Source organism: Miniopterus natalensis, chromosome 20 (genome assembly GCF_054644295.1).
Source record: "Miniopterus natalensis isolate mMinNat1 chromosome 20, mMinNat1.hap1, whole genome shotgun sequence".
Classification (NCBI taxonomy): domain Eukaryota; kingdom Metazoa; phylum Chordata; class Mammalia; order Chiroptera; family Miniopteridae; genus Miniopterus; species Miniopterus natalensis.
In genome coordinates this window covers 17,249,881-17,276,931 of record NC_142100.1, presented here as the reverse complement: position 1 = coordinate 17,276,931, position 27,051 = coordinate 17,249,881, and the positions used below count along the sequence as shown (strand labels likewise).

Below are 27,051 nucleotides of genomic sequence, written 5' to 3'. Positions count from 1 at the left end.
GCAACGATTTCTTGGGAGAACAAGAAAGCTGCACTGTCTTATTAATTGAATGCCCCACCACGGACTATCCACCATGGCTGAGATTTTGCTGAAAGCCCACATCAGCTTCTTAGTCTGATCTACGGTAATGCACCTCTTCCACCTCTATTCATTAGACGTTCACAGTCTAGTGTATAATTGCCGTTCCTACAGAAAGAGATCTTACCTGCCCCAGGAGCAAGCAGCCAGCTATACAGGTAGCCTGCAGCCAGAGAATAGTAAAGCACTAGTCCCCTCTGGCCATTAACCATCTCTAAGATCTGATCGATAGTGACTGGAGAGTAGGGGTCAGAGTCCTGTTGTCCTGTTTGTCGTTCTACCAGAAGATCCGCAAATGCCCTCGTGCGTCCTCTTTCTGCCACAGCCAGGGCTTCATCATGATGGCCTACAAGACAAAAAGGACAGACAGAGGACTTCATGGGGAGTGTGCTTACTAACAGAGGGCCATCAGCTACAGAGGTCCTGGGCAGAAAACTCACTACCACTGCACTCCAATGTGTGGAAGTATCTCAAATTCAACCCCCTGCCTCAAATGATAGGTGTAGTGTCCACTCTTATAAAACTCCCAGGTAAGGCCACCCTAAGTCTTGGGCCTTCCCCTATCTTGAAGCCACACCACAAGAAAGCCAACTTTGTTTAGGGGATTCATCCTCAGCATCTGTTCCACATCCTGAGTTGCCTTCCAGCTTCCTGGCTTCTGACTGCATTCACTTGGCTCTTTGGACTCTGGTTACCCTCTTACTTCCCTGCTTGACTTTGATTCTAATTTGACATTGGCAGATGAGTCCTACAGGCCTTGGCTCTTGACTATCCTTCTCTCTCCTCAATGCAGCCCCCTACACTTTACATTGTTCAACCCCACTTCTTCATCCCCCCAAATTATATCTCTGTGCCTTTAAACATGCTGGTCCCTCTGCTAAGCATGTCCTTCCTCCTTTCATTGACCTTATCTCAAAAAGAGGGATCCTAATAGTTGTCCTGCCCATCTTAAAGGGCTACTGTAAAGATTAAAGAGGCACTAAATGTGAAGATGCCTGGTAGGCATTATTCAAAGCACCATATATAAAACAGGTGATTATTGTTAGAGCTGATACCTAACTCCATTCTGGGCTCCCACACACTTCTCTTCGCTCTTCTAATCCCCATGGGCAAAGAGTTTAAACCTCTGAGGTCTCTAGTTGTTTGAAATTGCTTCTCTCTTTTAAGTTTTTCCTCAGTCTTTCAATCCAACTCCTAATCCACTTTCTGTAAGAAACTAGTCTGTAATCTAATTTAAAAGCTAATGCACAAATATGAGAGCACAAAAATACAAAGCAACATACTTTCAAGTGAGAATTGTTTAGAGGTGCTGAAGGAACATGATGCAAAGGATTTGCTTGTGTCATAAGCATAACTACGTAAGAGTTGCTAGAACTAGGGTCCAAAGAGAGAACAGACTGAGGAAGGACACCAGATGCAATAGCTTTGATAGCACTTCAAGGATACCTCCTCGCCTCCTGCAGTTTGAGTATCAGTAGAAACTGGGGATTTATATGTGTATATGCAAATATCTCCTTTTACTCTATTAAGTTATTAACTGGAACAGCAGGAATGATTTCTGTGCACATTGGAAAATCCGCCCCAAAGAGTGAGACAGGCTAAACACTGTGATTATAATAGATATAAATTATAATCCCAGGCAATGAGTACATTTAGTACTTTTTCCAGGGGAAGTTTGAGTATTCATACACACACAGCAAAGGACAGATTATTGACAAGACCTCAATATTCAACTTCAATGACATAGTTAGTTCTAATAAATACCTCCTCAACCCAAGTACTGGGTTGGGGGAAATGGTCTGCAGAGATGGACAGGTCTGTCTGAGAAGAGGCAGAGAACAGGACAGCCAGAAGAGGGTGGCTGAGACAGTTAAAGCGCAGGTGAGGGAAGGTGCATGCTGCTCCAGTGCAATGCAGCACACAGGCCTGGGAGAATTATCACTATGTCACAGTCTAGAGGGCAGACCCATATATTAAAAACATTTACTAGACAGGAACTAAAAGATGTGTGGGCACAGGAAATAAAGAACAGGCCAGGTGTCATCTCAGGTTCTTCCTATTAATGTTGAGAGGGAACCTGGGGGGAACACCTGATTCAGGCTTCCCTGTCTCTAGGACAGCTTCTGTGGTCCCTGGGGCTGCCTGCCAATCATCTTTCTTTCCATAGCACCTGAGTTCCTTTTATCCTAGCACCCATCACACCATACTGGTCTCACTGACTTTTGTCTCTCAATAGGCTAAGAGCTTCTTGAGGTCAGGAACCAGTCCTTCTTGACTTTAATCCCTAGGGCTAGCACACAGCATATAGTAGGTGCTCTGCAAAAATTTGTTGAGTAAATGAACAAATGTTCAATGGCTAAATTGTGGTTTCATAGTCTGTTGTAACAAATCATATTTCATCACAGCAATCGCTAAATGACTTAGATACATGAGTGCACACATGCAAAGTGGGAACCCCAGCTGCTCTCACCTAGGCTGACGAGCACCCGTTGCAAGGCCTGGTAGGATGACGTCTGTAGGTCAAAGAGGGAGAGTTTGTAGTCCGTGCTCAGCTGTGCCTCATGTCGGATTGTTTCAAACAAGGCCGATGCCCTATAGAGCTGCAAGTAGGGGACAAAGAACGTTATCCATTCCCCAGAAGCCACGCTCCAGGTATTCACTGACTAAAGACAACTTCTGCTCATATCTTGGTATACAACCTAAAAACAATTTTTAAAGGGTTGAAAGGATGTATTTTACTTCCAGATAGGTTCTAGTAGAAAGGCAGCAGATCATATACCTGGTAAACTATAGTTTATGTAATCAATTTTTGACAGATAAAGGGGTCTAAAAGACATGAGTTATAGACTTACAGTCTGAAAGTTGTAAAACAAAAAAAGCAGCTACTAATCCAACCAAGCGCTGATTTTGAATTTTAAAAAATGCCTCTCTTCTTGTCATCAAGCAACCATAATTCAGCACTCACACACCTCTCAGTGCCGAAGGATTGAAGTGAGAACAGGTGTGGTGCAGGCAGGCTGGGAATAGATGAGGCTGGGGGAAAATGAGATGGAGTGCACTCTCAGGAGAGGGGTAGCTTTCTGTAGGCGGTTCAGCTAAGTCAAACACTGACTTCTGCAAGTGTCCCAGGGTCAGGTCTTTGCTGGACAAGCTTCCCTGGAGCCACACACACTCACAGGACACCTGCTCTAAAGGATTCTCTATCAGTGAGAGCACAAAACTTTTCTCTGATATTTATATGCTGAAAATACAGTATCAAATTTTAAGTTCATGCAAATTTAAAAAATAGAATGCTAAAACTAAGAGACTTAGATTAGGACAGAGGAATGTATTCCCAACTCTGCCACTGATTTGCTATGTGACTTCTGGTAAGATTCAGAGCCTCAGTTTCTTCTCTCTAAAGGGGACAGTTATCATTATACCTCACATGGTCACTTAAGGAATACATTCAGTAAGTGAAAAAGTATTTTGAAAATTATAAATCACTACATCAATACAAGCTTTAATTTTTAAATCTAGGAAATTGGAGAATTCTTTAAATTGCCTTAAATAGTTTAAAAAGTACAGTAAAATATCATAACATTTTAGGATGCTATGGCACAAATTCAGTCACATCATGTCCTCAATTCCTGTGAGCACCTCTGATAGGAGCCTTGATTCCTCATCCTTCCCCCCTCTGCCTAGCACAATGCCCTCCCCAGTCATCACTCATACACTGCCTAAGTGGTTAAATGCGTGATTTTAGATGATGCCATCTCACAGGTCCTCCAACCTGCCAGAGGAACCCATAACTCTAGGGATCTTTCCAATCTCCAGAGCAGCATGAGAGCAGGCTTCCGTTCAAGTATTTGTACATAGGCAGAAACGTGAAATCTGTGTGTGTGTGTGTGTGTGTGTGTGTGTGTGTGTGTGTGTGTGAGAGAGAGAGAGAGAGAGAGAGAAGGAGGGAGACAGAGAGAGAGAGGTGGGGGGAGGTATCTATTGGTATAAATAGAAACCAGAAGGACATTAAATCCAATAATTATGAATTGTCAGATTACTTACTTCTGTCATAAAATGCATATATATAATTTCATATTAAGGATTCATGAGGAACAGTAGCACATAATACCAAAGAAATTATCGAGAAACCCATCACACCACTGAGTGAGAATCTTTACTATGCTTTGACACTTCTGGGCTGCTACAGGCTAGAAATCCTGTAAGTCAACCCAAGTGTAAAGGTCAGCACCTTCTGGCCAATGTCATTGCTATTAGGGTAGTAATCCCAAGGTCTCCCATGCTTCTGAAAAGAAAATCCACTTGGGGCAAGGGTTCTCCTACTCACCTGGTGTTGAGCTTCCTCCAGGTTCCCACTAGCCCAAAGGGAGAGGCCAAGACCATGGCGAATTTTGGCTTCATCTTCTCTTCGGCCCAGTTGCTCAGCTAACCTTAAACCTGAAATTAGATAGAGAAGTTTTAAGGATACACAGAAAATACACAATTCCACCTGCCAAGGAGTCCAGGAGGGTAATTCTGCATCAGGTGTAAATAAAATATGTTAACACAGCTAGATAAAGTGCAGGACAAGAATAGAATCAGCCAAAGCAGAGTAAGCATTCTCTTCAAATTCTGTGATGGTAGCAAACTTTCCAGGACACCCCAAGATGTCTGAGTAAGAGTTCAGGTGATGGCTATCAGAAGAAGACAGGTTTGCGTGGCAGGCAGAAACACTGAAACGAATGGAACCTAACCTGCCACCCTCCCAGATGTGAAATCCCTAGCTTTGCAAATGAAAACCCTTGGCCTATAAATTGATCTAACCCAATTCTTTTGCTGGCAAAAGCTTTTCCTGACAGTGCCATAGTCAAGCACAGAAGCCAAGCTGATGCATTTTCCTATTTCACGTGCACAGGATCCAATCAGTGTTGATGGGAGGACATATCTAATGTCCTCCCAAAAGTAGAATACTCACATACTCACACTGCCTAACACTGCCTATTACTTATGTTACTGACAAAATTCATGTCCAATCTGTTTTTCCGTTAAGGCTGAGACTCTGATGTGCCTCAGCGGGGTTGCAGAACAAGTGCTATTATGAGTCCAAAGTCTTAAATGAGACTGTCCTCATTCTAATGGGTTTCAGATAAACACCTGCAGTGTGGGTCACTTGCCTACAGTAAGCTTCTGAATTTCAGGACACCAGCAACCTCCAAGGCTTTGTGGGAGCCAAACAGGAGGGCAATCATTTATTGTATTGGCCACTAAGCAGTTCTCAGCATTACTTTGCCCTCATTACTTTGCTCTCTGTACACAGGCGTTAGCTTGTTCAGAAGTCAGCATGAAGGCTCCCGCACTGCAACTGTGCACACAAAGGAAGGACTTCCTTTTTCTAACCTAATTCAGGGTGGATGGGAGCCTGCCCCTGAGCATGCTGGGCCTGTGGAAGTTCAGACTTTTGAAAAGTAACTGAGTCAGTTGAGAGGCTAATAAAAGCAATACTCAGTGTCAAGCTCATAAGATATCATGCATTTCAAAATGCACATAACTCAGAAAATCTAGAAATAGCATTTTAAGTTTAAATCATGTCACTGGGTAACAAAAATAATACTTGCAAGTTATTCACATTTTAAAATACCTCACAGAATAGAAACGCGAATGAAAGAAGATGGTTCTTGGATGAAAACCAGGAGGATACTGGTTCTTTTAACCTTCAACAAGCCAACCATACTCACTCTTCAATACAGCTATCCCTGCCAGGTCTGGGTCTGTGAGTTGGAAGTAAAATTCATTGGGGTAGTCCCCCCCCTCCCCCCACCTCTGAGGTATGTTCTATGTAAGCTGGACTTTGCTTTGTTCCCTGCTCGGTCCTCACCATGTAGGGCACTCCCTGGCCCATAGTCAGCGGTTCAACAATGAAGACCTAAAAGCCCACTGGACAGGCATCATATCTGTTATGCCTCAGTTTCTATCTGCTTCTACCTCTTAGGAATCTGATCCACCCATCCAGCTCTCCTGGAGCTGGTCTGCTAGGAACTAGTTGCATGACTCTAGGCAAAGTCAATAAATTGTTCCAGGCTCCCTTTCTTCACTTGCAAAACCCAGTGGTTTTAACCAGGGGCATCTATGTAAGTCACCTGGAGAGCTTTTTCGAAAGACTCAGAACCAGGCTCCACCTGTGAGATTCTTCTGCAGTTGGGGCCAGGTGAGGCTGATCCATAGCCCCCTCTGAAAACCAAGAGAGAAAGCACTGAGGTGGTTTCCAACTAAACTGTTCCCTCATTGCAAGAGGGTACAGACCCAACTCAGAGAACTCTTCCAGGTGTCCTGCTTCTGTCACAGCTCATGAGAAGAGGTATCTTGCTTGACCCACAGGGCACCCAGGCGCTCTGGTGGAGCACATCCACAAAACAGACATCGTGGAGATGCCACAATAAAAATTTAGGTCTCTGCAAGACTTAAAACTACATGGAACAATAAAAATGAAATTGAGTTTCCCATAAATATAGAATTATGGTACAATGTCTCAGGCAAAGCAGCTGCTTTATGGAAACAATATTTCAGGAAGCACAAAAGAACACAGCTGAAAGGTTGTCATATGCTGGGTCTGAATTTAATCGTTTTCACAAATTCAACTGAAAATCGCCCCCAGTCTGTTGGAATTTTACCACAGTCAAGTTTCAGGAAACCAAAAGCCAATTCTCATATTTAATGCACTGAGGCAAGCTCCCATTGAATGGGAGCCAAATAAGGTCTGGGAAGTGGCTCTCAGCCTCTCAGTAACCTCTCAGCCTGCAGGCCAGAGCAGTCCCTGGTCTGTGCAAAGAAACGTCAGCCTCTGGCCCATTTTCCACACTGCTTCCTGCTTCCTTCTCTGCTGCCTTCCCAGCTGGGGCTCAGCAGGAATACAGAATATGACTGCCCCAACCCTGCTGTGTTCTTGGGAGGTTAGGAGCAACTCCACACAGGGTCTTACATGGTTCCTGGGGTCAGAAAACCTGGGCTGAGCCCCACTCCACCACTGACTGACTGCGTGGTCAGGATCCAGTCATTGTACTCTCTGAGTCTCAGGTTACTTAGCTGCAAATGGGAATAAAAACCTCTCAAGGTTACTGTGAGAATTAAATCCAATTAAATAAAATGTATATGTAAAAACCCTTGGAAACTATAAATGAGAGCTTTTGCATGAAATCAACAACAATTTCATTTTACTAGTGAGCAGAGAATATTACACCTGCCATTTTCCCTTCCCAGGATGAGAGGATGCAATGTGCCTCTGAGAGAAGAGCTTTCCTTTCCAGAGCAGAAGTGAAAAGAGGTGAAGGGTAAACAGACTGTTACGGGACTTCTGCTTCATGAGGAAGGAAGCCTCCAAGGACTGACTGCTCAGATAACTGCATGGAACCTGACATTGGAAGGAAAGGGGGAGAGCCTGGAAGAGGGGAGGGGGCAGAGATGAGGAACAGCAGCAGCAGCCACTTTCTGGGCCTGCCTGGAACAAGACTACTGTGCCACCATCCCAAGCATTGAAGGTAATACGCTCTGGGGAGGAAGTCCAGTCAACTGCTTGAGTGACCCTCAGACTGATGCTTCAGGATTAGACTTCAGCTGCTACATCAAAATTGACTTCTATATAGTTGTGTTGTATTTTAGGAATTTTCTAGAGGGACAATAGGGTTTGAAATAGATGGGCGTTTTCCTCTGATTCCAACCCTTAAATTTTACATGGTCAGATCTTATTTGATCCACCTTGGGAGAATGTGTTCACACAGTAGAGGGCTCTGAAAAGCAAGGAGGGTATCTGCTACTGGGCAGCTGGTTGGCAGAGTGAGACAAGCTGGGTAATGCACTCTGGACATTAGAACACCTTTGTAATATTAAGGAACACCCGGGGGGGGGGCACACCATGGTTTTGGAGTAAAACGAAAGTGGCTTCTGAGATTCTCACTGCAAGCTGAGGTAGCTACTCAGATGGTGTATTCTTCCTTCTGAGTAGGCTCTGAACTCCATCTCAGAGTGGACCCAGAGACCACAACGGGATCTGCACTTACCTTCCTGTAAATACATGACTGCCTGGGAATAGTTCTGCAAAGCATGATGGGTCCTTCCGAGGCTACTATATGACACTGTCTTGGCCACCAAGTCGTTCATCTGGGCAGCGATGCTCAAGTGCTGTTCTTGATAGACCACGGCCCTCTCGAAGGTGCCCAGAGATTCGTACGTCAGACCCAGGTTCCCATAGGCTCGGCCCTGGCATGTGGGGTTGTTGGTTTCCTCTGCAATCTGCAGATCAAGCTGGTGGTACTGCAGGGCTGTATCATATTCCCCCATCTGCTGGTAAACACCCCCCAGGCCACAGGCTGCGTCACTTTCCAGAGCTCGGTCTTTCATCTCCCTAGCAATGTTCAGCTGGCGTTCAAGGCAGGAAATGGCTTGTTCGTAATTCCCTAATTGGCTGTGCAGACTGCCCAGTTCTCCATAGGCCTGGGCTTTATTAAAGGCCTCCCCAAGCTCATGGGCGACCACGAGCCTCTTTTCAAAGCACACAAGCGCTTGCTGCAAGCTCCCCATTGCCCTGTGGGGATGTAGACAGAAAAGCAATGATATTATTTTGTGCAGGTGCAGACATACTAAAGCCCCTGAGAAAATGAAAAGCATTTGTCACTGTCACTTACTATAGAAGCTCTTAACTCCTATTCTAGCTAAAATCTATCATGTGCCCTTAGAGTGAGATGCAGGGGAATTTCATAATCTGGAAAGCAATTCAAAAGTCATCCCTTAGTGACCTTCCCAAGAGCTTGAGATTCAATGGGATATACACCCCAGAGGAAACATAAAATATATTAATAGGCACAATGATAGCAAGTGAACTGTTTGGTTCTTTGGGCCTCCCAATTTCCACTACCGCTTAGACTATGTTTTTGAAATCACTTTACAACGCCTATAAATCTTTCACCCTGAGTTCCTCAGAGCACTCTGTGGGTGATGATTTAGTTTGACCCTTGCCCTTCCTCCACTCCAGGAGTCCTAATCCCCTGCCTATCTGGAAAGGCCGTATATTTTGCAGACACAGACACCTTCTTGGGCTCCCCACATTCAGAAGGAAAAGCATCACCTTTGCCAACAGTGTGTCTCTTTGTGCTACTAAGAGATGACATGATAAGACTGGGAAGAGCAGATTTTGGCGGCAGACCAAACCAGTTGTGTGGAGGCACGTGAATTCCTTTTCCTGAGTCTCAGTTTCTAAATGATAATAAATCCCACATCCCATAGCAGATGATAATACATGTAGAGTGATACAGTATTGCTATAAATATTAAGCAAGATATCTATGCAAGGTACCTAGCATCATGATAGTATATGTTTATTCACTCCTGCCACTATCAGGTGGCTTTCCCTAAAAGCAAAAAAAAAACGGGGACCAAATAATTGGTGGGTACAGATGATGTATTAAAAAATACATTCACATAACATGAGAGGCACTCAAAAAAAGATCAGTTAAATTGATTCATTCATCTTTCCCACTCTTATTATTTCTTTTATCTTGCTCATTACGATGTAGTCGAAAAGGCAATGCAGCTGGAGTCAGAGAGCCCTGGGTTTGATTCTCAGCTATTGCTTTTAAACCATGTAATCTTGGAGATAAACCTAACCTCTCTGGGCCTTAGTTTCCTCCTCCATAACATAAGGGTAATACTATCCCCTGCTAAATTCACAGAATCATTGGAAGAACCAAATGAGATATGTACGAAAATGTTTTGTAGCTAATAAAACACATACAGACATTAAGTTGCCATTACTGTCACAACTGCTCTTTGTGCAGGTTTACCAACCACACGTGTCTCTGTCACTTTTACCTGTGTCCATTTCCTAGGCCCCGGTAAGCCTTGGCTTGGTCTTGCATGCGATTCAGACTCTGGGCAACAGACAAATATTGTTCATAGTACTTGATAGCTTCCTCATAGTCACCCAGAGCCTCGTAGCAATCCCCCAGGTTGCCGTAGGCCCGGCCCCTGTCGAGCACAGACTCATTTCCACTTAGCTGCTGCAGCATGGCCAACTGCTGCTCGAAGTAGCCGATGGCTTCTTCCATCACATTCATGTTCATCTTTGTGATGCCCATGTTGCCATAGACCTGGGCTTCTAGACTTGGATCCTTCAGCTTCTGCCCTAGATCCAGCTGTTCTTCATAACATTTGAATGCCATTGTGTATTTTCCAAGGGCCATGTAGACAGCAGCCAGGTGTCCGTGAGCTCTACACTCCCCCGGCAAGTCGCTCAGCTCCTGATATACTTCCAGTTCCTGCGTGTGATAACCCAAGGCCTTGTCATATTTCTGGATCATTCGGTATGCAGTGCCCAAGGCTGCATATGCACTGGCCTCCAGTCTTCTGTCCTTTACATGGTGAGCTAAGCCCAGCTGCTGCTCATAGAATTTTATTGCACCATTTATATCTTTTTTACAGATGAATATATCGCCCAGGTTACCTAGGGCTCGGAATTTAGCCTGGGAATTATTCAGGGACTGAGCTAGGGACAGCAGGTACTTCTGACACTCTTCAGCTTTGCTGAAGTTCAGCAGAGCCTTGAATGCGAGGCCCAAGTTGCAGTAGGCTTTTGCTTGGCTCAATTTGTCATGAAGGTCTTTGGCCAGTGCCAGATCCTGCTCATAGTACTTCACCGCCTCCTGGTAATTTCCAAGGCAGTAATGGGCATAGCCGAGATTGTGGCAGACTTTCCCTTCTCCTTCCATGTCTTGAAGGTCTGGAGAAAGCCGGAGGTACTGTTCATAATAGGGGGCAGCTTGGACGTACTCCCCCCGAGAGCAGTGGAAGTTGCCCAGGTTGCTGAGGGCCCGGGCTTCGCTCTGGATGTCACGCAGCTCACGAGCAATGTTCAGATGGTTCTGATAGTGCTGCAGGGCCCGGTCGTGGGCACCCAGGGCCTGGTAGGCGACAGCAAGGTTCCCATGTGTGGATGCCTGCGAGGCACGGTCATTCACTTCCATGGAGATCTGGAGCTCCTGCCGGTGGTACTTGACTGCCTGGTCATACATGCCCAGAGCATTGTAGGCATTGCCCATATTCCCATAGGCACGGCCCTGCGCAGCGTAATCACTCAGCTCCTGGGCGATACACAGGTGGGTCTTGTGGAGTTTCAGTGCGGTATCATAATCACCTTTCATCTGGTGTATAATTCCTGAGAAAAAGAATTAAAGGAACAGAAAAAGGTTGGAATAACTGATTAGCAATTTGGACAAAAAATGTAATTTGCAATTTAATTTATACTCAAATACATTCCAGATGAATTAAAGACTTTAAAATAACAGAAGGTAGAATTAAATATTTATTAGGTCTCCAGGGGGAGGATAGCTTTCTATGCTTCAAAGCAACAACAACAAAAGCACTGACAGATTTGATTATAAAAATAAGATGTTTTCCACTACAAATATATATCTAAAATTAAAAGGCAAACATAATACTGGAAAATATATAAAACATACTAAAAATTCAATAGCTATTGTGTGTAAAGATTTTACTTGATTTTTTAAAAATCAAGAATTAAATTTACTGAAATAGGTAAAGCACTGCTGGAGCGGACAACTCACATCCAAGGAAATCCAAAAAGCACCCAGAGGGAAAAATGCTAATTTCTTTTAATAATCAAAGAAATGCAAAATAAAGCAATCAAGAAGTACCATTTTACTTTTACTAAATTAGCAAACAAAAAATTTAAACAACATCCTATACTGATGAGGTTGCCCTGAAACTGGTAAACACATCAACTGCTGGACACAAATTGGCACAGCCTTTGAAGCAGCAGCATGGCAAAAACCACAAACACAGTCCTACTCAGACACTGCAATGCGCTCATGGGAGTACGGCATTCTAAGGAAATCATTCGACAAATACAGAAGCTATATGCACAACAATGTTTACTGCCACAGCACAGGTTAGTGGAAAATCAGAAACATCTTAAATGGCAAACAATAGGGACACATATCAATTCAAAAGAGGATTATGCAGTCATTAAAAAGATAATTATGAAGTCTATGCAGAAAAATGGGGGGAAGAGGTTCTTACAATAAAAGTGGAAAAGGCAGAAAACAATGCTGCGTACTCCCTGTGATGACTAGGGGGAAAAATGTACACACGTAGACAAGACTTTGAGGGGATTATGCAAAAATAGAAATAGCTGCCTTGTTAGGTGATGGGATTTGAATGATTTTTGTTCCAAAATTTCTTGTAATTATGCTATATAGCTTTTACTGTCAACAATAATAGCACTTCAAACAACCCTCATAAACTATGCTATAAGCTGCTAAGCTAAGCTATTGTTTTCACAAGCAATTCAAATGAGATATATCATAAATATCAAGTAGTTCCAAATAAGGGACATTATAAAAGTAACTTCGGAGATGCCTTTAAGGTGAGCCTGGTTCATCCCAGTTGGGGCTGAAGTGGGGACACTGGTAAAGCTAAAGGGAATCTAGTATGCAAACATGTTTCTCCTTGCCCCTGGTTTTAAACATGCTTTTCCATGTATGAAAATGTGAGCTTTGCAGTGTTGACAAAAACCTGCAGAAGTAAAAACTCAAAGACACCAAGATGGGTTCTTATTAAAATATCTGAACTGAAAATAGAGGCACTGAGAAAGAAAGCTGTCAAAGTCTAGCTCCACAATTTGCTTTTCTCTGACACCTTTCATCAGTTTGTTTGTTCATTTGTTCATTCACTTGTTCATTTATTCATTCATTCACTTGCACACTGACCCAGGAAACATTAACTGAGTATTGTATACTAATATTGTGGTGGGCAGCAGGGGTAGAGAAAGAAATGAGGGAGACAGTCATGAAATAAGTCAGTACACATAATAAATGCTGAAGTGAGCTGGGGACACAGCATGTCAGGGCCACTCTTCTGGTCCCCACTTCCTCTCTGCTATGGAGGTCTGCCCTGCCACAGGAGTTGTGCCTATCTCTGGGCCCAGCCATCTCTTTGACATTAACTATACTTAGGGTACTGGATAAGTCATTTAGCCTCTCTGAGCTTTAAGGTTCATCTATAAAATGAGGAAAATAATAATCATGATACCGACCTTACAAGGTGGTAGTGAAGATCAAATGAAATAATGTATGTGCAAATGTATTGTAAACTATAAAGTGAAATTCAAATATTAGCTACTGGAATTACTAGATGCTTCCAGGAAAAGGAATTCTGGAAGTGGTAGAGATTAAATAAACTATGGGAATTCTTCTGTGTATTTGCTTGAATCAAATATTTCATAATTTAAAAATAACTAAGAAATCATGGTACTCTATGCAATGTAATAAATGGTACCATTAAAAATGGTAAAGCAGAAGTTTACATATTGACATGGGAAAAAATACTATATATGAATGGGATATATGGTCACAAACAGTATGTTTTAATAAAAGTATTAACAGGATGTACTGAGACCTTCAGAGAAGGCAATCAAAGGAAGCTTGGGGTTTTTGCATGCTCCCTACCACCAAAGACACAGGTCTCCTTGCTAGCCCCCCACTCTCCCCACTTGTACCCCATCATCCAGGAAGCTGGCTAAGTATCTAGAAGGCACACTATAATGTATATATTTACACTTATACACACATACAACATAAAATTTATTTAAGTGTTTTGAGTGATGGAATGGCAGTTTTCTTCTTTTTGATTATTTGTATTGCAAGTGTTTTTTTCTATAATGAATGCATAAACCTTGGTTTAAAAATTATTGAAAGTATTTTTGAAACTCTGATCCAAAAAGAGGAGTAATATTCCTGGGGATTGGGTCCAGCCACTCCCCTGGGTTGGAAATGTCACCAGCATCCTAGCTGGAAGGATAAGGATTTTTCAGAACCTGTCTCAAGGTTAGAAACTCTGAGCTGCTCGAGAGGCAGTACCGTAGTAGCATGACCTGGAACCCCTTTTAGTGGCGAAAACTTATTAGTGATGAGAATGTTTCAGCTCTAAAGACCTGCACTTGGCCTGTACCCTTAAAATGCTTTTATCTAAAGAGAAAACATTTTGATTTCAAATTTCCAGGTATCCTTAGAGAAAATGAATCATTTTACTCCCTCTCTCCTCAGCTTCTGCATTTCTGAAGTGAGGGTCAAACTACCTGCCTCGCCATGAATCCATAGTTATGGATAGAGCCAGAGCTGGGGAGGGCAGTAGCAGTGCCCACATTTCCCTCTGAGCACTCTCTCTCCCAACGATGTCTCCGCATTGACACCCCCCCACACACACGCACACACACACACAGCTTTTGGATTTCACTGTAATGATTTTTAAGCAAATATGATCACTAGTTGGTTGCTGGGAGGTGTTGAGACCTTCAGAGAAGGCAATCAAAGGAAGCTTGGGTTTCTTGCCTGCTCCCTACCACCAAAGACACAGGTCTCCTTGCTGGCCCCCACTCTCCCTACTTGTACCCCATCATCCAGGAAGCTAAGTATCTAGAAGGCACGCTAGAATGGAAAAGGACAGAACTTCAGTGAGAAGGCCTGTTTTACAAGCCTGGCTCTCACCTCATTTAGCTGAGCATCTTTGAGGCAGACACTTTATGTCTCTGGGCCTTTCTTCCTTTTTTAAATGGAAAACTTTTTGGTGTTTTTTGCCTTCTTATTAATAAGGCCAGGTTATAATCATCTCAAAGAAATGGTATGAGAAACATAACAGTACATATCAATAATCTGTGTAAACTATATCATGCTCTCTAAACATGGTATGAGCAGTATCTAGAGACTGAGAGAAAGGAAAAGAAATGCTGTCTCTTACTCTCATGGCCTTAAGTCTGGCCTGATTAATAGGGAGCAGTTGGAATGATCATCGCTACCCAGGGTTCAATGATTTGTGAAAGAAACTGCCTGCTGGTTATGGCAAAATGATCCCCCCCCCCGCCAGCTTGCCCGTGCACCCCCATTTTCTTGTCCCCTTCTTCCTGGTATGACACTTCAAAGGATCTATAAAGAATCATAGGAAAATTCTCAAAACAACAACTTTCAGACACAGGCAAAGGTAAGAGGGGATGGATCTGGCTGAGTGGGAATTTTCATTTGCCCTGAGTCTCTACTGTCCGGGCCGCTGCCAGTCTGGAGAATTCTGAACGGAACATTACACACAATTGGCAGCCTTTCTCTTTGTTGAGGCAACATAAAAGCGCCTGAGAGCTGCCAGTAGAGTGACTGCACATGCTGAGGAGATAATCTGCAGATCCTCCTTCCCTTTGGAGACCACAGCTTGATTTTCCAGGGCCGTCACTCAGATGAAGACTTACAGAGGGCCTGTCAGCAGGGGTGAGCTAGGTGACAACGGGCGGCAGGGAGGGGAATTAAATGAAGATTAGTGGGGCAGAAGATCCTCCACAAAGCAGAGTTCTCACAGGGGGTGTGGAGAAAGGCCGAATGGTTATGGATTTATGTATCAGCACAGTAGGCCTCCACCTATGTGTCAGGAGTGGTCACTGCCTGGGAATAGCAATACCTACTTCAAAGAGCCATTGTAAAAGCCAAGGATACCATGCTTACTAGAAGATAGCACAACTGCCAGGGACTTAGTAAGTGCTCAATGCAATTTGCTTTTCTTATTAACCATTACCAGCAAAGACCAATGGAGGTGCAAACAGGACAAGCCAAGCAGAAGAATTTCTACTGAAACTAGAATGTATAGCATTTTAGCAGTGAATGCTGGCTGCCTTTTCACTTGTGAATTCTATAAAGTAGGGCTTCTGTGTGCCTCCACAAACAATGGAAGTGCTCTTCCCATTTACTGAAAATATTGTTCTGATTATTAACAGAGCGCAATCTAAATGAGGGTTTAAGAGCTCATCTACTTGTTCTCACTGCTTTCATCCTAGCCATATTACTAGCTTTTATTCTCAGGGGAAACATAAGATTTGGGAATTGGAAGAGGCCTTCTCACAGGCTCACTTTATACATGACATGACCTGGGCCCAGTGAGAGGAAATGAGTTAGTGGCAGAGCTGAGGAAGAAACTCAACCCACATGCCCTCAGCTGTACCAGCCTATCTGCTTTCAAAATAAGCAGAAGACATGAAGGAACTGTTATTAATTAGTCTCACTAGGTGTGACATGGGACAGTAGCTATGTTTTTAAAAGTTCTCATCTGTTAGAAATACATATGGAAGCATTTACAAATGAAATGGCATGGCGTCTATGATTTACTTTAAAATACTCTAGCAGGGGTTGGAAAGTAGCAAGTGTGCATGCGTGCATGCGTGCATGTGTGGCATGTGTGTTTATGAAAAAAGATGAAACAAGATTAGCAAAATGTTGATAAGTGGGGGTTCATTATACCGTTCTATCTGTGTGTGTGTGTGTGTGTATGAATTTCCACAATAGAAAGTTAAATCAAATAATAAAGATATGCAGAGAGCTGTACTGTGCATTCTTCTGTAGCCCATTCTGGACCAGGAAACTCTCACAGCTAAGTTCTGATGTGGATGTTTAAGTTCATTTTTTCTGTCTTTGGGACCTTGGGACAGAGAGAAATCAGCTGGTTGCCAGCCTCTGTAGCTACAACCACCTCCATATTCTTCGCCAGGCCTGGAGGAGGACATGTATAGACTGAAAACAACACAGTGCTTTTTCTCATTGTTTTAATTTTATAATCATGATATTTAGTTGTACCTTTCATTTCAAATGATCTTAAAGGATAGGATGATAATTTGTCTATCAAACAGGAAGCATGGGAGGGATGGTGAAAACAGCTGAGAACACCTGCTCCACAGGAACAGCACTGCACATTCTCAATTGTTCTTCCCAAGGCTGCTCCTAACCAGGAGTGGCCGCCGTTTCTCCAGGGCACCCATTATTCCAGCTGGAGACATCTTTAGGTTCCCTGGACCCTCTCCCTCTCACGTTTCCATACAGACTCCCTATATATTGTACCTAAAATATTTCAAAGCTTGGGGTGGGAAAGAGGAGACAGATCTGATTAGTAAACAGATGGCTGGAATCAAAGTGCTCTGTATTAGAAATGCAACCACTGGATGTTTTCTAACTCATTTTCTGGTCACTATTTATGGACCTGGAGACAAGTCTCCATTATTTTTTACCATTGAAGGACAGCAAAGGTACAGATATTTTTAAATGGCAGAAATTCCAAAATCAGTTATAGGACTTCAGCTACAAGCATCTTCCCAGTAGGGAAGCTTTTCCTGAGAACTTGTGCCTGGCTCTCTATTTGACGATGTCATTCATACTTCAAAACAGTCCCATGAGGTCAATATTGTGGTCTGAAAGACCCAGAAGACTCAAGAATTTACTCAGGACCACACAGCTCTAAGGCACAGGACTGATACTGGAACCTCAGTTCTTCTGACTCAGGTGTCCATGCTGTTTCACCTGCTCCCCTTGTGGAATGAAGCTGGTGAAAAGTGGTCATGATTTTATATCCATTTCTTCTTTATTAACAGTATAGCGTCATGCCAAACCAACCTTGTGGCAGCTACGTAAGAATACACTGATGGTCTGGCTAAATTCGTATCTAGAGCAAAGAGGTACCCATTAGAGACCAGAAACTCCTAAGGAATGTGGGAGGAGGAGGCAGATGTAATCACTTGTGTGGGTGCCACCTCTTGGGCCATCCCGTGTCTCTTCTGCCATCATTTATCTTAATTACATCTGTCTACTTTTCCTACTAAACCCACCAGCTCTTCCTGCTCCTCCAAAGGATAAGTGAAGTTAAGAGCCTGTTATCTTCTTTTGCTTCAGCAGCAATTTAGGATGTTTTCAGTGACAAGGAGAGTTCAATGGCACTTCTGTCCCAGATCCCAACTGCCCTTCCCTTCTGTTTCCATTCTGAGGAGCCCGCTATAATAAGGTCAAGGATGCCACCTCTCCCTCCCACAAACACACTTCATTAGAAACTACCTGTCTTTCCCTGTTCCCAGCTTTACTGAGGTATAATTGACAAATAAAGTTGTATATATTTAAAGTATACGATGTGATGATTCTGATATACATATACATTGTGAAATGATTGTCACCATCAAGTTAAATAGCACATTCATCATCTTTTGTGGTGAAAATGTTAAATATCTAGTCTCAGCAAATTTCAAATATGTAAGTATTATTAACTATAGCTGCCCTGCTGTACTTTAGATCCCCAGAATTTATTCATCTTATAACCAAACTTGGAGGAAATGAAATGTAGTAAAAACAGAGAGCCCCTAATTGTTCACTCCCTGGCCCTCAAGGAGTGAGGCTGGACAGAGGCAGAGTTAGTCCCCTCCTACCACTGTCCTAAAAATCTGGGGTGAATAACAGTGGCAAGAAGCCAGCCTGCAGCCCACTGGAGCCCAGAGATATTTCACTGCCTTCATACATGGCCCCACTTCCTACTTCCCTCAGATAGTTAAAAACCAAGACTGCAGGTGAATAGCTCAGAAATTCCCTGGTTCTGCATGGCCGTAAATCCTGAGGCAGTAGGGAAGATTAATTGTGCCATGAAGCAGGGGAAATAATAATTAAACCTGTTTAAAAAGGGGGTGGCTAGAGAGGGGTGCTCTGGAGATGGATGAGGTAGGAAGTGCTAGGCACAATCATCCCTAATGGCTGTGGCCAGGCCACTGTGAGAGAACTTGGTGGGAAGCCCAGAGCAGAGTGAAAAATATGCTGGGCCTGCCTGGCCAAGCTCCGCCATTAGTCACTGTTTGGAAAAGGCAAAGTGTGCCTGGTTTTCATTCTGGATCACAATAAGAGGTGGGAGGCACCCTCATAAGTTAACAATGCAGAGAATGTTGCAGGGAGTTCGTTTCAATATGAAACAAACAGTTCTTTTGTTTTAAAGTCTGAGGTAGAATTACTGAAATGCAGAGATAGCCACTTCTGCTCCTCCCTTGAGCTGAGTCTCTAAAAAAGGGCCAATCCCACCTCCCTGGAATACCTTCTAAGGGTCTCTGTGGCCTGCAGAGTAAAGTGTACACCAATTAAATGCATTTACGAGCTTTCCGAATCTGGCTCTAACCCACTCCTTCCTGCCCCATGCTCCCTATGCTATGCCAGCCACGAAGCAGCCCCACTAGCCCTTCTACTCAATCCTGCCCTGCTTTGTATGCCTGACTTTCTCATCCTAACTGCTAGCCTTGGACTGTCTCCCCAATCTGTGGCAGACTTTATTAATAATCTATACTCCCTGGTTCTCTTCTACATTCAGATATAAATTTCCCTACTCAGGCGGTTAGGTGTGCCCATTGCAATGTTGAGTACAAGCCATGTGTTACTGCCACAGACAAGCATTTAAGAGCTAGAGTACAATATTCCATGCTCTCTCTCCCGCTGCCTCACTGGCTGGGGAAGCTATGTGTTCCAGATGATCCCGCTGTAGGAAGATGGAGCCATAGCAGGTCTGGATTAGTGAGCTACCCCTGAAGGTTATATGAGCCTGTGGTAGGCAGTGTATGAATTATAATACTTTCTTATTTTGGGTCACTAAGATTTGTGGACTGTTGTCACCATACCAGATCCTAGCACATGCTGATGGATGTGCTATATAACATCAATCCTCCAAGCCCTTGTCATAACCTACAATTTCAAACTGTCCTAACAAAGTCTGAGAGGAGAGACACCTATTAATAGAAGTTTCCTGAGGGGATTTTGAGTCATCCACGCTTCTGGATGTTCTAAATTCTAGCCCTGAATCAAGTGAGCCCACTAAAATCTATAAACTTGAACCAAATTAACTTGGACCCATATAGAACTGGCTTCAATGAATTGAGATTTAATCTTAATGCCCTAGGGTTGATTTGTTTTTTTCTTTACTTTTATTTATTGATTGATTTTAGAGAGAAAGGGAGAGACAGACAGACAGACATTGATCGGTTCCATTTATTTATGTATTCATTGGTTGACTCTTGTATATGCCCTCATAGGGGATCAAACCCACAACCTTGTCATATTGGGTAACACTCTAACCAACTGAGCTACCCAGCCAGAGCCAGGGTTGATTTGGTTTTCATTCAAGCTTGCTATTAGAAGAAGCATACAGAAATCTATTATAATTTTACTGTTAAAATTTTATTGATACTATAAATTTTGTTACCAGAATACATTATATGAAATCCCTTTTAGAATTCAGCTGTCCTTCCTCTGAGGAATTCTATGTTCCCATCTTTTGGGTGATGAGAATTATGTGTTACTCTTTTTGCTTTGGCCACCAGGAAGCTCTGACTGGATATGAAACTCTACTATAACAACGGTTAGCCTTTATGAGCTACATGTTCTGGCTCTTTTCCATGATCTTAATTTTCTATTTCTATTGTATCATCATTTGATATTGTAAGCTCAGTAAAATCCTTTATGGAATCAAGTTATAAAGAAGCAAGCAATCAAAAAACCCTTTGACCTTTGTTGCATGCTCTACTGCCTGCCTTTGGTAAATTGCCTACCCCCATAGCCTGCCACCTCTTGATTTTACAACAATTTGTTTCATGGGCCCTGTTCTATCAATTTTAATAACCCAAAAGTACCAGTTGCTTAGAGACAGTGTTTTTTGTTTTTAATCCTCACCTGAGGATATTCTTTCCATTGCTTTTTAAAGAGAGTGGAAGAGAGAAAAACAGAGAGAGAAATATCGATGTGAGACACATTGGTTGCTTCCCAGACATGCCCTCCTGCAACCCAAGTATGTGCCCTTGGCTGGAATCAAACCAGGGACCCTTCAGTCCATGGGCCAACGCTCTAACCACTGTGCAAAACCAGCTAGGACTTTGAAATAGTATTTTATGGTAGAAAGGCACTGTGACCAGAATTGGAAATTCCTGGCTCTGCCATTTCACTGTCTTGTGGTCTTAGAGAAGTTACTTCTCCTGGCCTCAAGTTTTTCGTCTGTGTGATACGCCATTTTCTAGGGTATTGCTATAATTATTGCAAACAGCTTTGATAACTATAGTCCTCAATATTACAGATAACAAAATCAAAATATGCCACTCCCTCTAGCATTATTTTACTATAGAATATAATTCACTCTAAGTCTCAGATGCCATCATATTTCCAAAGTGAGTACACCAAAGGGAACTTGATACCAGATCATCTCATCTAAGGAGAGGAAAAGTCGTGGGCTCTGAGAATGTGTGAGAATAGGACCCATTTCATTAAAGCTCTCAGTGTGTGCATGTGAGACAAGAGGCCCCCAAGGGCATTTGGGAATGTGGTAAACCATTTTTGGGTGTCAAAATATCTGGAGGCCCACACTGGCGGGTTGTGGGTTGGCTCAGGGCTACCAAACAACCTGTACTATGTGGGAAAGTCCTGAACAATGAAGAACTGTCACACCCCCAAATGCCAATAGACCACACTGAGAAATACTGGGTGCTCTGAGGTAATTTTATACCCTGCCACTAATTAATAGTCTGAAAAAAAACCCACAACTTCATTTCTGAACTGTCATCCAGTTGAAGTTGTTAAAATTAATCATAAAAGCTAATTACTTGGTAAGTCTTTTGGCTGGTATCCAATAATCTAAGCAAAAGACTGAGAAATTGGAAACCTTAATTTTAAAATCTGGCTTACTGACTGATTGCCTTCACCAGTTTTTTACCTGTGAAATGTGATTCACTGAGAAGATAAATTAAAAGACACCTATATATAGGCTTCTTCCCAATTTCATTATGATAATTAATAAGGGCGAAGGGAACCCCTCCTAAATAATAAAAATAGTAGCAGAAATAATAATTATAATAATATACAAAATTTTCCTTGGTGATCTCATTTAACACCATGACACCAAAACCCAACTATGTGACTCCAAATCTGTAATTCCAGTTCAGAGTTCCCTCCTAAATCTTAGTCTCATAAATCTAATTGCCTACTGGATATACCACAGATAACCTAAAACTCAAGGTTTCCAAAAATGTTTGTGAATTGTGGAACAGAATTAAACCTAACATTTTATGGCACTTGCCAGTTTTCAGAGTCCTTGGGTCTCCATTATCTTATTTGACTCTAGGACAAAGGCTCGATCTGCTTTGAAGACACAAAGGCCATATGGTCACTAAGTTACAGAGCTACGATGAACTCAGGTCCACCCCCTCCCAGCCCAGCACTTTTCTCTTGGGTTCCTTTGCCCCTCTGAGAGTCTGAGGCAGCAACTGCTGCAGAATTCGGCTGTGCAATCTGTGGGGGGGACAAAGCCCATCCCCCAGGGCACATCATTCAGGCAGCCCAGGGAGGATGAGAGGACGGTGTGGTCTGCCCAGGCCCACAGGAAGCCCTGGAAACAGACAGGGAAAGGGAGGAGGAGCAGAGAAGCTGGCCAAAGAACAGCCCCTCAAAATGATTTCACTTTGCAAATTCAATTGCAAAGACAGATGGATTTTCCAGCAAGGCTGGAGAGCAAATTATGAAATCTGCTTTCCCAAGGCAATCAGGACTGAAAAGCTTCATTTTAAAAATTCACACTGGATAGAAAACTCAAACTCTATGACTGTGTGAAGTGTTCTAGCTAGATTAAGCATAATGCTATCAAAACAAGTGATTCATATATTCTGCTCATTTTTCTATTAGTATATGGGCTTTGGTTAGGGCAATTTCAAAAACATGGAAAAGAGCAAAATGGGATTGAAACTGTGAATCCATTTCCTGCTTTCAGTTTTTCTTCCCTTTCTGTTTAACTGAGAGAGATTTACTTAGGAAAGTAGAGGCTCCTGAGGCTGGCTTACTCATGTACAACACAGAGTTGATGTTTGAACAGGTCTTCCTAGAAAGCTCTGTGACCACTCTAAATCTAAAACCCCATTTACCTCCTTTATTCCAGTTGTGTACTCATAGGTCACAGAAACCTGTAGAAATCACCTAGAGCTTCCCAAAACGTTTGTTGGTTCTTCACACACTGCAACCCTGCTACATCAGGAAGGGTTGGGTCCCTGTCTGTCTATTCTCCCAGACCAGTCACCTGTCCATCTACACTCCCATCTCCAGCCAACCACTTCTTCTATATAAATATAAATAAGAAACCACTCCATCTCTCCACCCTAATCACATATAAATGCTAATGTAGAATACCATTAGTGTCAAGACCCAGAGCAGACAACTTTAATGCTTCTGTGGCTTTTTTTTGTCCTCTTGGTGTGCATATTTTTACATTATTGAGATTCTATAATAGATTAAAATTGAACATAACAATCTCAAAAACATGTTTTCAATTATAAAAATAATACATGTTTGAAAAAATGCTCTGGCAGACAGCAAAGTTTGGCTCACCCAACACTCATTTCAACTTCCTCCTTCTCCCTTGCTGCCTTTGGCTGTAGGGCTGGAAAGCTAAATATTCACTCTCCCAGACTCCCTTGCAGCCAGGGTTGGTTAAGTGACACTACTGTGGTCAGGGGACAAAAGCAGAAGTCTGCTGGCATTTTGGGGAAAGCTTTTGCTTTTCTGATAAAAGCATACAGAGCAGCTGGCTCAGCATCCCCTGCTTTACCTGGTTTGAGTAAGTCCTGATGCCTGGAGCTTCAGGAGCCATCATGTGATCATGACACATAAGGGACTAGCATGAGAGAAAGGACAAGAGAATTGCAGAGTGATAGGGTGCCTCACTCTTATTGTTGCACGAGAAAAATAAGCCCCTATTTGTTTAAGCCATTATAAATCAGATTTTCTGTTTCTTAGCCAAAAAACAGTTACTATATTCAATGAAGAAAATATAAAATACAGAAAAATTCTATCTATCTATTCATCTATCAATATATCTTCACGATTCTCTGAGATTGTTAACGTTTTAGTATAGTTACTGAAGATTTGTTTTTGTGTTGGTGTGGATTGTTTTGTTTATATTATTGAGATCATATTATATGTAATGATTTTTAAATAAAATTAAAAGAAGACCAGGTTCTTGAAGATAGTAATAAAAAGTATTTTGATGACAGATATCTGCCGTTAGCTCTTTGCTTAGAATTAGGTCATTCGGTATGGGTTTACAGGATGTAGACAAATCATTTCTTGTCTTGATAGTTTCTTGGTTTTGAAAGTAGTCATTATGTTGCTCTCTACAGCTCTGTTCTGTAGAATAAAAAAATGTTATTAGTTCAGCTGCTCTTCTCATAGTGTTTTCACAATGGAAAAATAACTAAGCCATTCTTGGAAGTGCTGGGACAGAACTCTATCAGTATGGCTTTCAGAGGTATCACACTAGACAAGAGATTTCATTCTAAATGAGGAGTGAAGGGTATGGTGAAAGAAACACATTTTCTGATATTGGTCAAGGAGTCAAAGAAGGGCAGTTCACAGGTAAATGACCGGTTCAAACTTCTCTTGTCGGTAGAAGTCACCTTACAACACTTGTGGGAACCCAAGAAAAAGACCTTCAAAACCCTATTAACACTTCCTAATTCTTATCTTCACCTCTTTGTTCTTTTCTTCTATATTCTAACAGAGCTGATTCTCCACTTCACTGATTCCGTTTCCCACTATATCAATACTGCTCGGTTCTAACTTCATTGCAGATTTTACATTTTTAGATTCCTTGCAATTCATTCATCTTCTTTTTCCTCTGATCCTTCCCCCCAACCCCTCCAACCTGCTTTCTCATTATTATTTTCTACTCCTATTTCATGTCTTTTTGCATCTATTAAGGATGCCAAACTTGTATACACATTATCTTAGTACCTATAGTAAACAATTTTTAAAGGTTTGCTTACCTTCTGAGAATCAATGCTGCCTCTCCCTTATTCTGTAGCAATTTTTCATTTATCTCTATTTTTTTTTTCTGTTTGACTTTCAAATAAAGCAAGCCGTGTCTAATATTTACTCATACATAAAATATGTGGTTTGTGCTCTAATGGGATTTGGTTCCATTCTCCAGCTTGGGGGCTAGTCAAATCCTGGTCTCAGATCTATAGCTAGATGACAGAACGATGATGTGTATAGTACCTAGCTCCACTCCCAATGTATAATAATATCCATTTTAATAGCTAAAACTATTGAAGACTTACTATGTGTCAGGCGCTATTCTAGGTGTTTTACATGTGTTAATGTAATTCTCACAAGAGCTATGAGTTAAGTACAGTTGACCCTTGAACAACATGGAGGTTAGGGGCACCAACCCTCCCTACCCCACACAGTCAAAAATTCACATATAACCTTTGACTGCCCTAAAACGTAACTATAGTAATCCCTCAGTATCCACAGGGGACTGGTCCAGGACCCTTCACAGATACCAAAATCTGTGAACGCTCAAGTCCCTTATATAAAATGGTGCAGAAGAATGCAGTCAGCTCTCTGCATCTGCAGATGCCCAATTCAGTTGGCTGAATTCACAGATGTGAAACCTGGGGATACAGAGGACTAACTGTATATTTATTGATAAAAATCCACGTATAAGTGGACCCATGCAGTCCAAACCTGTGTTGTTCAAGGGTCAACTCGTGTTCCAGATGAGTCATAAAGAAGTTAAGGAACTTGTCCAAGGCCATACAACTAGATAGTAGCAAGCTGGGGTATGAACCCAGGCAGTCTGATTCTCAAGTTTAAGATCTTAACCAGTATATTTGATAGCATTTAATGGCATCTGGGCAGTGAACCAAGGCTTCAGGGAGCAAATTACAGGTAAAGAAGGTGGAATTTGGGGAGGTGACTTCTAAATCATATCTAGATTGCTCACCTGAGATCTAGCCATGGATCTACAGTTGCATCTTCATCAACTTCGGATGGGGGTATTGGGGTAATTCTTTAGGACAAAGTCCCATAGGATACCCTAATACTGAAAAGATGGATTCTAAATGGCTTAACCAGCCTCATCGTCCATGTCTTACCAGTATGAACCCTCCACTCCAGCCAGCTCTCTCCTTTGTGTTCTTGAAAGGAGTAAACTGAATACATTGCACACCTTAGAGAAATAATAACAGTGGCAATTACAATGACTGAGTGTTACATAGATCTTGCCTCCAAAGAGCTCACTATGCTCTCATCTCTCTCTCCCCTTTGTCTTTACAGTATTACTCGGAGGAAGGCAAAGTTATTCATCGTTGATTTTCCAGGTGGAGAAATTGAAGTACAAAGAAGGGGAGCAACTTACCCAAAGTCAGACAGCTGGTTAATGTCAGTGTATACCTGTTTCCTATCTCACCTCCTCAGAACCAGGTCCTGAGCTCTGAGAGTGAAAAGTAACCTTATTTATGCCTCTCTTTTGGCTTGGACATAATTTAGTAAAATGCCTGTATGATTTTTTTCAGCAAACATTTACTGTAGTGCCATAGTGGGCATCTGGGATAAGAGATGATGAACACAGGTGCCTGCTCCCGACCTGGTGGGGGAGGCACGATCATAACACAGGGTCATAGGTATAGGAATGGAAGCACCACAAACAATACACAAAGCCCTCTAGCACGTAGGTGCTTACTGTAATGATCACTGATGTTGCCAAAGGCTCTTCTAGTGGAGAGAGGAAAAAAAGCTTTACTCCCTGAACTTTGCTAACACAAAACAGTACAGATCAATATTGTGTAGGACTGCAGCAAGAGGATTCATATTTCTATTTATAATGTGCTTTTTATTTGCAATAGTTCATAGAGGTCTGTTTGAAAAAGGGATTATCACCAATCATTAATAAGATAAGCTAATTGGCTTAATAGTGATTTTTTAAAATATCATTAATGAAATTTATTCAGCATAAAAATACATTCACAAGTAATTCACAAATGCTTTAAACATACCCACCCATTAAATTTAAAAAATGTTGCATAGCTCATTACAAAAAACTGGGTAAGAGACAAAAGGTGAGTTTTCTTTTATGAGGTATTTGCATAAATTACCACACTGGGGGCTCAGAGACTGCACATACCCATCGGCAATCCTTAGAGGATCCGGGGAAATGAAAATTAGAAAGCAGCAAAGTCACTACTATATTCTCTATTACTGAAAGACACTGTATCTTTGAGGCAAAAAAATAACATACAAAACAAGAGAAAATACTTTGGTCCTAGAGAGGAGTGGAGAGCAATAAAGAGAAAGAACGA

At 42.2% G+C, this 27,051-nt stretch overlaps 1 protein-coding gene across 6 annotated transcripts in view; it reads right to left on the bottom strand.

Annotated features, from left to right (window-relative positions):
- Window positions 1–27,051, bottom strand: part of TTC28 (tetratricopeptide repeat domain 28) — a 463,353-nt gene that overhangs the window by 88,442 nt on the left and 347,860 nt on the right. For all 6 annotated transcript variants that reach the window (XM_087828508.1, XM_087828509.1, XM_016198630.2 and 3 more), the window contains 5 exons: window positions 9,915–11,256; window positions 8,109–8,632; window positions 4,406–4,515; window positions 2,549–2,678; window positions 206–424 (listed from right to left, as the gene is read on the bottom strand). In XM_087828508.1, coding sequence (XP_087684634.1) covers window positions 206–424; window positions 2,549–2,678; window positions 4,406–4,515; window positions 8,109–8,632; window positions 9,915–11,256 — 2,325 coding nt within the window. The remainder of the gene's footprint in view (window positions 1–205; window positions 425–2,548; window positions 2,679–4,405; window positions 4,516–8,108; window positions 8,633–9,914; window positions 11,257–27,051) is intronic.